General features: G+C 47.8%; 1 protein-coding gene across 4 annotated transcripts in view; it reads right to left on the minus strand.

Moving 5' to 3' along the window:
- The window catches only part of IQGAP3 (IQ motif containing GTPase activating protein 3), a 45,012-nt gene extending 30,904 nt beyond the window's left edge, over positions 1-14,108 (minus strand). For 2 of the 4 annotated variants that reach the window (XM_032260654.1, XM_032260652.1), the window contains exons 1-11: positions 14,013-14,108; positions 10,695-10,782; positions 7,363-7,519; positions 7,010-7,087; positions 5,535-5,611; positions 4,685-4,752; positions 4,482-4,595; positions 4,063-4,241; positions 3,533-3,611; positions 2,809-2,972; positions 1,943-2,030 (exon numbers count right to left, since the gene is read on the minus strand). In XM_032260654.1, coding sequence (XP_032116545.1) covers positions 1,943-2,030; positions 2,809-2,972; positions 3,533-3,611; positions 4,063-4,241; positions 4,482-4,595; positions 4,685-4,752; positions 5,535-5,611; positions 7,010-7,087; positions 7,363-7,519; positions 10,695-10,782; positions 14,013-14,049 — 1,129 coding nt within the window. In that variant the 5' untranslated portion in view covers positions 14,050-14,108. Of the gene's footprint in view, positions 1-1,942; positions 2,031-2,808; positions 2,973-3,532; positions 3,621-4,062; positions 4,242-4,481; positions 4,596-4,684; positions 4,753-5,534; positions 5,612-7,009; positions 7,088-7,362; positions 7,520-10,694; positions 10,783-14,012 lie in introns of all 4 variants that reach the window. The other 2 variants (XM_032260653.1, XM_032260651.1) reach the window with 1 other exon arrangement.
- Between the last annotated feature and the right edge of the window lie 543 nt (positions 14,109-14,651).

A 14,651-nucleotide genomic window follows, 5' to 3' on the forward strand; every position in this document is an offset into this window, starting at 1 on the left:
AGGCTCTGCCAGGGGATCTTGGTGGGGAAATGGCTTTGTAACTGCTCTCGAAGACCTGCTAGTTTTCTGCTAGGTTTAAAATGCATTTCTAAATGTTCAGGAAGAAATGGGGCTGGGTCACTTTAAGAAGAGGCTCTGTAAGAAGCAATTTGTCAGGCCTAGAAATTGAGTAGCTCAGCATGTAACACAGAGTGGCTGCCATGGCAGAGGGTGAATTCCTAAGGTAGTGAGCACGAGATTGACAGGTGGCTACGGAGCGTAACTAAGATGAGGTTAGTCAGGGGGCTCTAGGGACCAAGGCTTGATGACAGCACAGAAGAATAAGGAACCAACTCCATGGTGGAGCCATTTACTGCAAAGGGCAGCAGTAAGCTTAAGAGGGGCTGTGGTGCCTCATTGTAGTCTGAGTTTACAAACTCTGGGGCCTGTAAACTGCCAAGCAGATACGGGCACTGGCATCAAGGAAAGCACAATCTACTGGGAAGAACTAAGAATACCAAAGTACCTACAGTGCGCCCCTGTCATGTCATGTTAGAAGTCCACCTCCCCCCACCCCCACACAATGCTATGGCAGTGCAGGGGAGGAGGGATTCTGGCTGGGTGAGAGCAGGAAGACTTCACAGAAGAGGAAGCCTTGGAGATAGCTCTGGAGAATGTTTTCACCTGCTTATCAACAGGTGAGAATGTGGGAGAAACGTTACCCAGAGGACCAGAGGCCCAGTGGTGGGAAAGGTTGGAGGGCAATCTAGGAAGAACAGATTGTTTGCTCCGCTGAACTGGGTGGAATGTGAACAGAAGAGCTGGGAAAGGGCTTATCTGCCAGGACAAGGAGATAGGACTAAAGTGTGGGCTAAATAATGGAAGAACCCATGAAGGTCTGAAGATGTTCAACAAGGGAGATAAGATCAGATCTGTGCTTCAGAGATTACTCTGGCAGCAGCAATCAGGAATGAACTGAGCGGATTAGGCAAGCAGCCAGTCAGGAGTGGCCTGGGGACTACCGCAAGCTAGTGAGTGTTGGAAAGCTCTGTTAGACAAAGGTAAATGGTTACTGAGCAACCTCTAAACCTGACAGCAAGTCCAGACTTAGGCAAGCAACTGTCAACAGGTCTAGTGTCCACGGGCTACTGCATTTTGCCTCAGCACTCTGTTTCTCTTCAGACTTGCAGTGCAGATTGATTTCTTGGAGAAAGACAATTAATAACTCACATTCTTGTAATAAAGAATCCCATTCGTGGCCGGGCGCAGTGACTCATGCCTATAATCCCAGCACTTTGGGAGGACAAGACAGGCAGATTACTTGAGTCCAGGAGTTCAAGACCAGCCTGGCCAACACAAAGAACCCCACCTCTGCTAAAAATACAAAAATTAACCTGCTGTGGTGGCAGGTGGCTGTCAACCCAGCTACTTGGGAGACTGAGGCATGAGAATACTTTGAACCCAGGAAGTGGAGGTTGCAGTGAGCCAGGATTGCGTCACTGCACTCCAGCCTGGGCAACGGAGTGAAGCTCTGTCTCAAACAAAAACTAAAAACAAAAAAGAATTATATTTGTATATAATGTTTTTAAGGGAAACTGAGTTAGAAGACGAGTTTCTTGCTCATATTCCGGAAAATTACTACATTTCAGAAGCCAAAGGAATTCAAGCAGGTTAAAACTGTCAAAATTACAGGAAAATTGCCTGGAAGAAAACTGCCTGTCCCAGGAGACCAGCCCAGTGCAGTATTGGCATGTCATTATCTCTAAGGCCTTAATGAACTTATCTATAGTGTCCCCGCAGGCAGCAGGAATAGAGCAGATTAAGTGAGGGGAGAAGTCCCTAGCCAGGCGGGGAAACAGCAGCAGTGTGTATTGCCCAATACGGAAGCCAGCAAAGAGGTGGGATGCTCTTCTAAGAGTCAGAGATAAGCCCAGAGCAGGCCTCCGACCTGGGGATGACTTACTGGCTTGTTCCTGATCACCCTTTGTGTTGGCTGCAGCCACACCAGCCTGGACTTCCTCCTTTTCCAGAAGCTCCATCAGGCCCAGCTCCTAAGAGAGGGAAGAGATACAGCAGAATGGAGTCCTCCTGGGGCCATCACCATGATTTAGGAGCTGCCAGCATGAGCTCCCAGGTCTACCCAGCCACCTACCCTCAATAATACTACCTCTCCTCTTTAGTCAGGCTCATCCATCCCTATTAACCCTTTTTTTTGAGAGGGAGTCTTGCTCTGTCGCCTAGGCTAGAGTGCAGTGACACAATCTTGGCTCACTGTAACCTCTGCCTCCTGGGTTCAAGTGATTCTCCTGCCTCAGCCTCCCCAGTAGCTGGATTACGGGTACCTGCCACCACACCTGGCTAATTTTTGTATTTTTAGTAGAGATGGGGTTTCACCATATTGGCCAAGCTGGTTTCGAACTCCTGACCTCAAGTGATCCACCCATCTCAGCCTCCCAAAGTGCTGGGATTACAGGCATGAGCCACGGCAACCAGCCTTATTAACTCATCTTTAACCTTTCTTGCTCAGCAAGCATCTAAAATAACAACATAGACAATACGAATAGTGTCGGGGGAAAGTCAACTGGGTTGAAAACAAGATTGCTAAGTGGAGGCAGCAGTTCAGCAATGGGGGAGCACATTACTGCCTATGGGATTGTCCTGGTCAGTCTGGGGGACTCTCAGGGACAGAAGCCAATCAGTCTGGTCTACTAGAAACACGTAGGTAGCACTTACAGGATAAAAAGGACCAATAGTGGTGAGGCCTGAGTAAGAGGCCCTCTCCCATCCTATAGTCACATAGAGGGTGTGGCAGATAATAGACAGGCTAACCTGTGCCTTCTGCTCTCTGTCTGAGCTCAACTGCTCCATGTACCAGTCAGCAAAGTCTCTCCTCACCCCTTGCAGGGCCAGGGCAGGGTCTTGAAGGGCCTTGAGCAAGGCTTCAGGACTCTGTCTTTCCAGGGCATCATCAACAACTTCTAGAGCCCCATGGACTGAAAAAAACCAAGATTCCATAATGGACAGTGTGAGAAAGCCACCTCCCATAATCCCCCAGTCCAGCCTTAGGAATGTGCCCTCTTCCTGCCTGCCCAGAGTCAACCCCATCCTTTCCACCTTGGCTCCTGGGCCCATTCGGTTCAGTCCAAATTCTTCAGCTTGGTCTTCACAGCCTTCTCACTTCACCACCTCAGACCCCGAGGATATCCTTACCCAAACAGGCAAATGCCCACCCATCCTGAGCCTTCATACAGCTCCTACCCAGATTCCCCCCATCCTCATGTATTTTCCACACTGCCCCTCTCGAAGGGCCCCAGTCTGCATCAAGAGCTGCTCCTCTCCATGGTTCTCCATTCAGACAGAAGCTTCCTGGACATGGACCACTTCTCAGAAAGCAGCGCACATACTCCTTGGAATCTGATCTTTCCCCGAGGCAAGGCTTGGCCCAAGTGAGACCGTAGGGCTTTCTGGTTTGAGAGAAGCTATCCCCAAACATCCCAGTGCAGGGGCTTACCCTGAGGGCACCCCTAAACCACTCCTGGCCGATCTCTCTTACCGTTGACATGGTTGATATTGCCCTGGATTTCAGCCTGAGTTAGGTAGTGGTCATAGATGTCCTGGCTTTCTCTGCCATCCTGCAAAAACTACATTGAGAGGAAACTTGGGGAACCCAATTCAATCTTCTTGTCCTGCTCTTCCCTCCCTGGCTACACCATTTTCTTCTTCTGGGGACCTTCCCAAGGCCAAATTCAGGAAACTGTGGGGTCTAAACACCTGGCACTGACACAATTAAGCCAAACCAACCTTTGGAACCTCCAGTCCAATCTCATTCTGTTCTACATTCCAGAGCCCCTCTCAGGCTTCCCTGAAGATCATCCCCCAAGAACCTCTTCTCCAGTCTTCTCTTCTGAATTCTCATCATTCTCCCAAGTTTCTTTCCTATTTATCTAAAATCACTGACAAGTTACGGTTTCTCTAAGAAGCAATTCTGGATCCTAGAGACATGACAGATAGGAGTGCTGGTTTCACTTGAGACTTTCCAGCCACTCAACTTTTTGGCCCCGGCACCCCAAGACTACTCCTTACATGGTTCCTGGCATTGGCTGCCTTCTCCATCTTGGCCTGGGCCAGTATCTCCTGGTAGATGGCGGCCAGAGGCTCTCGGAGATTCCCCAGAAGAGCACTGGGATTCTGCAAGGCAGCCAGGGTGTCCTCCACTACCCCTCGCTCCACTGCTTCATTGATGGCAAGAACAGCTGCATGGACTGGGAGTGAGGCATGGAAACAAGGTCAGGAGACCAGAGTGAACCCCAGATCAGAGCACAACCAGTAGCAGGCCACTCTGACATCACTCTTTTTCCCACCCTCAGGGGCCAGGCAAACCAGGTAGCCTGATGGCCCTACCTGTAGTGAGGGGTGGCCAGAATCCATTCAATGGCTGTGAGGCTTGAAGCCCTCCCACACCCACTGAGCCTACTCTTGGCAGGGCAGAGTCCAGTCCTTACCTGCAGCCTCATCCACCGAGAGCTCGTTGGCCAGGATGCCCCCGATCTTGCTGAAGGCAGGCAGCTGGAGGCCATATTTGGCCAGTTCAGATGCCATGTTGCTGAGCTCCTCAGCTGCAATGATGCCACAGGTGCCCTTCATCAGGCCCAGAACCCCCAAGACTCTGCCCAGGCTATGCAATCAGGAAAGGAGCTGGGCTTACCTGTAAATTTCACTTTCCCATATAGATCATGTATCTGAGGGGCCAATCCCAGTCGGAAGAGGAAGAGACTAGGAGGAAATGGAAGGCATTGGAAGGCACTGGGGCCAATTCATTTTGACACTCTGCCCATGATGGGTTTGAAGGAGATACTAGGGGACCTGGAGATGAAGACCACTCAGCATGTGCTCTCAAGTCACTCCCAACCCACAGAAATATGACCTTAAATCAGCCCAAGGAAAATGCTGCAGAAGGTAAATAAGATGGTGTTGGGGGTCTGAGGGGACTGGAAAGGCTTCACAGAGAAGGCCAAATTGCAGTAGCAGGTCACTCCGTGGAGACAGAGGACAGGAGGGGCACAGCAAGCAGATACCTGCTGAGCTAAGGCACAGGAGCACAAAAGGACATGGGAAGTGAAGTCAGAAAGAGATGACATGGTGAACACAAGGAACTGACAAGTCACTTACTGTGATTTAGCCAAATGGTTGCTGATGGCAGGCTCTAAGTAGGACCAAAGAGCCTATGCCATTTACACTAAGAGGCTGGCATGTGTTGCTCTCGATAGGTCCTGTTCTGATTCCTTTATGCCCAGTCACAAACTGAAGGCCCCACCTTGATACCTTCCTGCCTCTGCTATCCTGCCTGCCCTACCCCTTCACCCACATAGGCCATACATAACTGTGCCCACAGACATGCACAAAAATCTAAACACAGTTCTGTAAATTGGAAAGCTCACTCTCCTGAGCAGTGCTCCCTGTGGTCTACCCTTCATCCTTCTTGCTGTGTTTGTTCTGTTGATTGTTGGTCACATCCACCTAGAGGAACCTGGGTGATAAAATTTGAGGTTTCTCACCTGAGAGCATGGATGCAGTAGACTACCCGGGGCATATTCTTTTTGTCATAGATGTCCGTGGTCTCTGGGAAGAAAGTCTAGAGGGGAAATCAGCCAGTTACTGCCATTGGGAACCTTTAAGCAGCACTAGATACGGAGAGGGGGTGCCAAGTAATGGGTCTTCCTCTCCAACCTGAGATATGTGCTCCCTTGTTACCTGGGGTGTCTAGGTCAGTTTCCCCCAACCATTTCAAGTCAGCCTAGTATAAAAGAAAGGCACTGGGATGCATACTAAGCCGAGGCTCAGCCACAGACACACAGTCCTAGGGTGCCCTGGATTGACCAAACACCAGAGAGGGCTATCGAGGTTACGGGTATAAGCCATCTCCTCCAAAAACAATAACTACAAAGTCAGACCCCCAGCTGTCTTCCAGATGTCTACAGTGAGACTGCATGCCTCACTTTAGACTCTTGCCAGAAAGGTGGTTTGCTGGAGAGCTGGCCTACTCCCAAGGAGGGCCCAATGAAGCATATATTGTCAAGGACCACAAAAGTGTCAGGCTGTTATCCCTGTCTCCAAGCCAGCGGCTTCTGACCAATGAGAGCCCTTCGAAGAACGGAGTAGTACCACGTATGGCTTCTCAATGCACCTGACAACTGTAATGAGGCCTAACCTCAATATATCTTGGTTACATTTAGGTTCACAATAATGAACCAAATCTAGAGACCTAGAGTGTTCCAGTCCCACTGAAGACACATGACTTCTATTGCTTCTGCCTCCCATGAAAGTGTCTTTTTTCTTTGTACCGTTCCTTCAAATAAAGAAATTTGGTACCCAAAAAAAAAAAAAAAAAAAAAAGAAAGTGTCTTTTTTTTACTGCTGTTTCCTGTCTTATAGTTCCTTTCTACAGCAAAGAAAAACAAAGCAGAAAGAAACCATACATTGCAGAATCCTATCATGCCTTCATTTGTATAGCTCTTCACAATTCACAAAGGGAGTTCACACAGACCACATGATCCTTCTGGCAACATTGTAAGGTAGACAGGGCAAGGCTCACTATCCCTGTTTTACAGATGAGTAGCAAACTGAGGTTCAAAGAGTGAAACCATGTGTCCAGCTTTGGTTTTGGACCTAGGCTGCTAACTTGAAGTCGTCTACTACCTAGAGATGTGTATACCCTTGCTTCACACTGTGAACTTTGGTGGAGACAGGGCTGGCCAATATAAGCACGACATAGGAGGCCCCCGCTGCGTAATGGGAACCATGCCACACAGGCCATGGAAACTTCATCTCCTTTCGTCCACAGGGAAGAGGAGGCAGAGAAAAAATAACCTGGTTCAAAGACACATAGCCCTAAGGAACTGTTCTCTTAGATGAGTTAGTTTAAAAGACACATGGAAATAGAGCTAAAGGGCCCAGGGAGATAAAGCATGGGATTGTGGGGGGTGGCTGGTAAGGAGTAAAGATGAATACCAATCGTCAGGCCCAATATTACCGAAGGCAGACCGATGTGGGCTATTGCAGACAGCCAAAAGTTGATGTTGTCTGTGTGACGGAAATGTAAGCCAGTTGCCTGAAAGGGAAAGAAAAAGAAAATCTATTTCCACAGTTCTCGGCACTCCATACAGGTAAAGCCCAGACCACAGCTTAAAGATTCAGGAGAGAAGGGCAGAGGGGAACCAGAGGACCCCATGCTATGGATTTTCCATCCCTACCAGGACAGAGAAATAACCTCCACTTTTATCCAGATTTAGACAATAAGTTATGTGGTCACCCTACCCTCACAGCTTTGAGGAAATGGAATAGTTTGAGAGAAAGAAGGTAGAAGGTGGGGTCCAATCCTCCCACCTGGTACCGCAGCTGCTCCACATCATAGATTTTCTTCAAGGGAACCACGGAGGGTGCAAAACAGTGGCCCAGCTTGGCCAGCAGCACTCCATTCCGAAGGCTCTCCTCCAGCTCCACTGAGGAAGGAAGCTCCTCCTTCAGGCAGGCCTCCATCCAGCTACAAACATGAGAGCACCTTCTCACAAACTCTGGTAGACCACAGTGATTTATTCTAACTATAGAACTTCCCTCTCTCCCTCCTTTCAAGTGGTCCCTGACCCTCCTCTGCCTCCTGTTCCAGCCCTACCCCCAACTCCCCTCTCTGCCCATTGCCTGGCTGTTCCCACCTTCTCCCAGGCTGCTCCAAATATCTGGATTGTCCAACCCTCAGTCCCACCCACCTCAGGAAATCTTCCTTGACAGATCCTGAACCTGCCTATCTTCAGTGAGGCTTAACTGTTACATAGGTTCTCACTCAGTCTAGTTACATCTTTAACTGTTAAACCAAATTGAATCTGCTCACTTCTTTCATTCTGCGTTGTTGTCTGAGAACATGGGTGCAGAAAGGTCATGTCTGCCTGAATGGTCTACATGGATCATAACCCAGCTTTAATGATGATGAGAGTAGTGGGGCTGATGGAAGGGGAGCAGCACAAACGGACAGAAAGATCACAGCTCTTGGAGTTTGAAGGCCTGCTTTCCACATTATCTCCCCTACTTTACCTCTGTGAGCCTCAGTTGCACAATTTGCAAAATGAGGATAATGCCACCTGTACTTCCTTCAGTGGGCAGCTGCCAGGATCAAATGAGCTAATGAATGTGAAAACACTTTGAATATAAATGTAAAGTATTATTATTGCTGATGGTTGTATGAGAAAGACATTAAAGTCTCCTCAGAGAGATGGGGTCTAATTGGAAAGTATCCATTTCCAAACAGAGAGCCAGTCACACATTGTTTCATACCTTCCCTGCCTTAGACACCTGATTTTTCCTGATTGCCCCATCCTACCGACTTCCCTGAAGAACATTAAAAGTATCCTGTTGATTAAAAGCAAATAATTAAGTATGCATCCTGCTTTTCCTGCACGGATTGAATTTTAGGGTAACCAAATAGTCCTAAGATGATGAGAAAAAATTATTTAGAATTTCAGCTAGTAAATACGGAAGAAATGACAGAACAAGAAAATAGTCATTTTGCACCCTTGGTAAAATAATAAATTCTGATGTGGACCAACAATGAATGAAGAAGGCATTAGATGAAAAGTTAATGGGAAATTTTATGACGTGTAAATCAGGTTGGCTTCACCTAAACTCCCAGATTGAATTTAGCATCACTGAAAATGGAACAAGCAGACACTGTCTGCTATAAGATGTGATATAGAACACGTATCTTACATATGTTATATATCACATATTTTAGATACACGCATTGCAGTATATAGGAGTAAAAGGATGTGAGTGGGGGAAAAAACCCAACACCAACACTAATGAAAACTTGTCAAAAATGTTTTTTTGTTTTTGTTTTTATGAGACGATGTCTCACTTTTTCGACCAGACTGGAGTGTAGTGGCATGATCTCAGCTCACTGCAACCTCTGCCTCCTGGGTTCAAGTGATTCTCCTGCTTTAGCCTCCAAAGTAGCTGGGATTACAGGCATGCACCACGGTGCCCAGCTAATTTTTGTATTTTTTGTAGAGACGGGGTTTCACCATGTTGGCCAGGCTGGGCTCAAACTCCTGACCTCAGGTGATCCGTCTACCTCAGCCTCCCAAAGTGCTGGGATTAAAGGCATGAGCCACTGCACCCATCCAGGTTTTTTTTGGCTTTAAAAAAATTTTTTTTTAATTTAATTTTATTTATTTATATATTTTGAGACTGAGTCTCGCTCTATCGCCAGGCACCAGGCTGGAGTGCAGTGGCACAATCTTGGCTCATTGAAGCCTCCTTGACCTCCCAGGTTCAAGTAATCCTCCTTCCTCAGCCCCCCAAGTAGCTGGGACTATGGGTGCATGCCACCATGCCTGGCTAATTTTTGTATTTTTTGTAGAGATGGGGTTTCGCAGCCGGGCGCGGTGGCTCAAGCCTGTAATCCCAGCACTTTGGGAGGCCGAGGCGGGTGGATCACGAGGTCAAGAGATCGAGACCATCCTGGTCAACATGGTGAAACCCCGTCTCTACTAAAAATACAAAAAATAAGCTGGGCATGGTGGCGCGTGCCTGTAATCCCAGCTACTCAGGAGGCTGAGGCAGGAGAATTGCCTGAACCCAGGAGACGGAGGTTGCGGTGAGCCGAGATCGCGCCATTGCACTCCAGCCTGGGTAACAAGAGCGAAACTCCGTCTCAAAAAAAAAAAAAAAAAGAGAGATGGGGTTTCGCCACGTTGCTTGTCAAAAATGTTGAACCTAAATCTAATTAAGCCAACATTCATTTATAGGAAATACAGAGTGTAGAGGAACAAGCTGAATGACATAAAAAAGCAATTAGATAACAATCTCTAAAAAAAAAAAGAGAAAAAAGAGACAAAATGTAGGATATTCTTTAGGAAAAATGACAGTTGTCTTCAGCAAATCAATAATATAATGAACTGAAAAAGGGAGATGGGCTGCTCTAGATTAAATAAGACTTAAGACACATACAAGCAGATGTAATTAGTGAACTTTTTGGATCATTATTTGAATAAGATAACTGTAAAAACAGTTTTTTGTTTTTTTTTTTAAGACAAGCAAAAAAATTTTAAAGTGGCCTGGGTATTGATCTTCCAAGGATTAACTAAAGCTATTATAATGGCATTGTGGTTATATAAGCAAACATCCACATATTTTGGAGATATATATTACATTTATAGGGGATAAAAGGATGTGACTGAGATTTGCTTTAAAAAAAAAAAAAATTAAAGGCTGGGGCACAGTGGCTCACACCTGTAATCCCAGCACTTTGGGAGGCCCAGGCGGGAGGATCAGCTGAGGTCAGGAGTCCAAGATAACCTGGCCAACGTGGTGAAATCCTGCCTCTACTAAAAATTAAAAATTAGCCAGGCATGGTGGCATGTGCCTGTAGTCCCAGCTACTCGGGAGGCTGAGGCAGAAGAATCGCTTGGACCTGGGAGGCGGCGGTTGCAGTGAGCCAAGATCACACCACTGTACTCCAGCCTGGGCAACAGAGTGAGGCTAAATCTCAAAAAAAAAAAAAAAAAAAAAAAAAAAATTAAATTAAATTAAAAAGCTATTTCAACTTGCCCTTTCCCACAGCATGGACTCTTGATCTGTTGCATTTACTTTGGGGGCAGATGCCTAGGGTGAGGGGTGGTGGAAAGGGAGATCAGAAAGAGTCCATCTTCATGGACTCTGCTCACCGCTTGGCTTCCTCCAGCCGGCACAGGTATTGATAGGCAACATTCTGCCGCCTCTGCTCATCCATCTCCTCAGCTGTGAGGCGTTCATCTGAGGAGTCAAATGGGATAAGATCAATGAAGAGAGCATTAGAGGGGCCTTAGCACTGAAGCTTTTTCTTAACAGACTTGCTTAGGCAACCCTGCTCAGAGACCTGAAGCATCTCCCATGTGTCCCTCCTTTTCTTCCCAGGATATCCTTAACAGGCGACCTCCTCCTGTAGTGGAAGCATTTCTCTTTCCTCTGCAGCTATCTTCCTGTCCTCTCCCTCTTCAAGACTACTCATGGCCCTTCCCTCAGTATGTCCCAGCTGGGACATCCAGAGTCTTCCTTGGCTTGAAGCTTAACTCCTTTTCTTATCCCTAATTAGACTGACTTCTCCAAGAAGTGGACTTGTGTCATCCTTGTTGGTTACTCTCTCAGAGGTGAGGTACTAGAGCCAACCAGGATTGACCGATTCATTCATCAATACCTCCTTTATGTCAGGCACTGGACTAGCAGAACCACCCTCTCCAGCTCTTTTTTTTTTTCCCAGGAACACATGCACTTTATTGAACGTCATTGTAGAAAAGTGTGTGAGGATAAAGGGCTGATACAGGACTCGGCTCGGGACAGGGCAAGGAATGGAAGGTGGAGTAGGTGGGAAACAGGAGTAGACCCCTACTCTTAAGAAATGTAGAAATAAAGGCCTGCATGGTGGCTCATGCCTGCAATCCCAGCACTTCTGGAGGCTGAGGCAGGTAGATCACTTGAGCCCAGGAGTTTGAGAACATGCTGGGCAACATGGTGAGACCCTGTCTTGACAAAATACAAAAATTAGCCTGATGTGATGATGCACGTCTGTAATCCCAGCTACTTGGGATGGGGCTGAGGTGGGAAGATCACCTGAGCCCAAGAGGTCCAGGCTGCAGTGAGCCATGATCATGCCACTGCACTCCAGCCTGGACAACAGAGTTATTACTGGGTTTTTGTTTTGTTTTGTTTTGGAAACAGGGTGTCACTCTGCTGCCCGGGCTGGAGTGCAGTAGTGCGATCACAGCTCACTGCAGGCTTGACCTCCTGGGCTCAGGTGATCCTCCCACCTCAGGCCTCCATCCCCAAATGGCTAGGACCACAGGTGCGCACCACCGCGTCTGGCTAATTCTTGTATTTTTGGTTGAGACTGGGTCTCGCCATGTGGCATAGGCTGGTCTCAAACTCCTGGGCTCAAGTGATCCTCCTGCCTTGGCCTCCTAAAGTGCTGGGATTATAGGCGTGAGCCACAGTACCCAGCCAAAGATTATTATTAGAAGAGAAAAACATGTAAATAAATAAATCTAATGTGATAAGTATGATTATGGCCCATGAATAAAAGCTATGGAAGCGGCAGAGGAAGCAAAGGATTCTAGCTATGAGCTAGATCTTAAGGAATAAATAGGCAGAAATATGGGGGAAAGGCAGTCCAACAGAGGGAAAAATGCCACTCACTTCCGAATAAGTGGAAGGATAAAAAACATTTTAAAAGATCACAAAGGCCGGGCGCGGTGGCTCAAGCCTGTAATCCCAGCACTTTGGGAGGCCGAGGCGGGTGGATCACGAGGTCAAGAGATCGAGACCATCCTGGTCAACATGGTGAAACCCCGTCTCTACTAAAAATACAAAAAATTAGCTGGGCATGGTGGCACGTGCCTGTAATCCCAGCTACTCAGGAGGCTGAGGCAGGAGAATTGCCTGAACCCAGGAGGCGGAGGTTGCGGTGAGCCGAGATCGCGCCATTGCACTCCAGCCTGGGTAACAAGAGCGAAACTCCGTCCCAAAAAAATAAAAAAAAAAAAAGATCACAAAGGTACCTTCACTATCCTTTTGGGTATAGGTCACCTGAGGAGGAAAATAATCTTCAAGCTAAATATAAATGCAGAATACTGATTCTCAAACTCAAGAATAGAGAATCCCTCAAGTGAGACAGCACTCCTAATTTGCCTTAGTCATAGCCTCCCTTAATTCTCCCTTCTCTCCTCTCTCTATTCTCCTTGAGAAACACAATACAAAGTCAAACAGAAAGAGTAAGAGAAAGCTACACACAGTTAGAAAATGAACTCAGAGGGCTTAAAAAAAAAGGTAGAGCTTAGCCAATCTGATTTTGACTCAGCACTTAATGTCATTCCCAGTCTTTATTCTATTTACTTATATTGCATATTCTGCAATATGATTCAGGGAAGGGCAGGGCTTATTTGAATGAGCAGTTGAGTAAATTAAAACACACGCACACGCGCACACACACACCCCTTCAAATACAGATTTGAAAACACTGGCCAACCACAGGAAAGCCATCGGTTCCTCCAAGGGAGTGTACAAGGAACAAGTGTTGGTTGTTAAGCATGGAAAATAAACCAGTAAGTGAATGACATCACCTCAGAGTTATGAGCTGAGGACTGTGGGCGATGGGAGGGATTTTGTACAAATACATGCTGTCTCAAAAAAAATAAAAACCAAAAAATAGTTTTCCTGTCCTTCTTAGGTCTGGAACTAGTTTTCCTTTAACAGAAGAGTGGACACGGACTTTGCTTTTTGAATCCTAATGGAGAGGAAGGGAGGGGTGGAAGAAGGAGCAGGCTGTGACTTTCATTCAGAAAATCAGATAGAACCTTTCTGCCCCTCCCTTCCTTCCAACTCCAGTCTCTCCTTCCTAAAACAGTGTTTTTGAAAGTGTGGCCCAGGGACTACTTTCCTCACATTCACCTGGGGTGAGGGAAGCAGCACAGCGGTGTTTGTTATAAATGCAGATTATGGGCCCCAATCCGGACCTTCTGGAACTGCAGCTCTGGGATAGGTCCCAGGAATCTGCATTTCAAACGAGCTTCCCGGGTAATTTCAGCCCCTAAGTTTGACAGGCATCGTCTGAAAGCGGCATCACAAAGCCGAAGAGTCCCCCAGATCCCTTTAGGCGTCTTGTGCCGTGGCAGCGCTGGGCAAGTACGGTAGCCAGCAGTAACCGCTGAATTTTAAGGATCATTAGGATCACCTACACTCGCCCGACCTCGGAGCTCCAGAACTTAGAAACAGGGAGAACGTTCTTTGCTAGCTTTAAAGCGCAGCACATTCGTCAAGGGGCAATGCGCCGCTCATAGTTCCACTCGGGCCCGCGGCGCCCGGGCTGAGGGTTCCCGTCCCACTGAGCAGTCCCACCGCCCTCGCCCCTCAGACTCCACGCCCGACCCACGCCCCAGTCTCTCAAGGGACGGCCAAGCCCCTCGACCAGCCGCACCACTGCGGGACCCTTCTCCGACCCTTCCGGCACTCACAGGCTGTCCGGCCCGGGACCTCTGCTTTCCTCTCCATGTTCCTCCTTCTTCCAGGTTTGAATCTCCCGCCGTTGAGCCACCGCCCCTCACCGTCGCCACGGCTGGACAGGATACTGCCAGTCCGCACCGCGGAGAACCCTGGGATTTGTAGTTCCAGGCCGCGGAGGCGGGCCACCCAGGTGCTGGAAGAAGAGGAGCCGGCCCGGCTTGGGCCGGCTCCCCTTACGGCAGTTCTTCAGCTTGTTCCTCCCAGACTCTTTCTCTGCTAAACAGTCTTATTCTAGCTGGTGCCCCTGCCTTTGCCTCTGTCATTTCCACCAGTATTCCCATTAACCCCTACTCTGCTTCCTGTATTCCCGGGCCCAGCTAACTTGTGGGCCTACTTGGCGCTATGCACTAAGATAGGTGATGCGAATGCAGAGATGTATAAGCGCAGGTAATGCTCTAAAAAAGTTTGCTATTCTGGCACGAGTGATAGACGTATAGTGAAATAAATTAGAGGCCGGTGATGCACAGAGGGAGGGGGTCATTGCTGTGATGAAGAGCAGCGAAAGGCAGAGAAGACTTCCTAGTGGAAGTGACAGCTGATTTGGGTTGAGAAGTGAAAGAGAATTCATCAGGTTGCAGAAGAGAGGCGGT

The sequence above is a fragment of the Sapajus apella genome, unplaced genomic scaffold, assembly GCF_009761245.1.
Source record: "Sapajus apella isolate SASKATOON/1434 unplaced genomic scaffold, GSC_monkey_1.0 scaffold119, whole genome shotgun sequence".
Taxonomy (NCBI): Eukaryota; Metazoa; Chordata; class Mammalia; order Primates; family Cebidae; genus Sapajus; species Sapajus apella.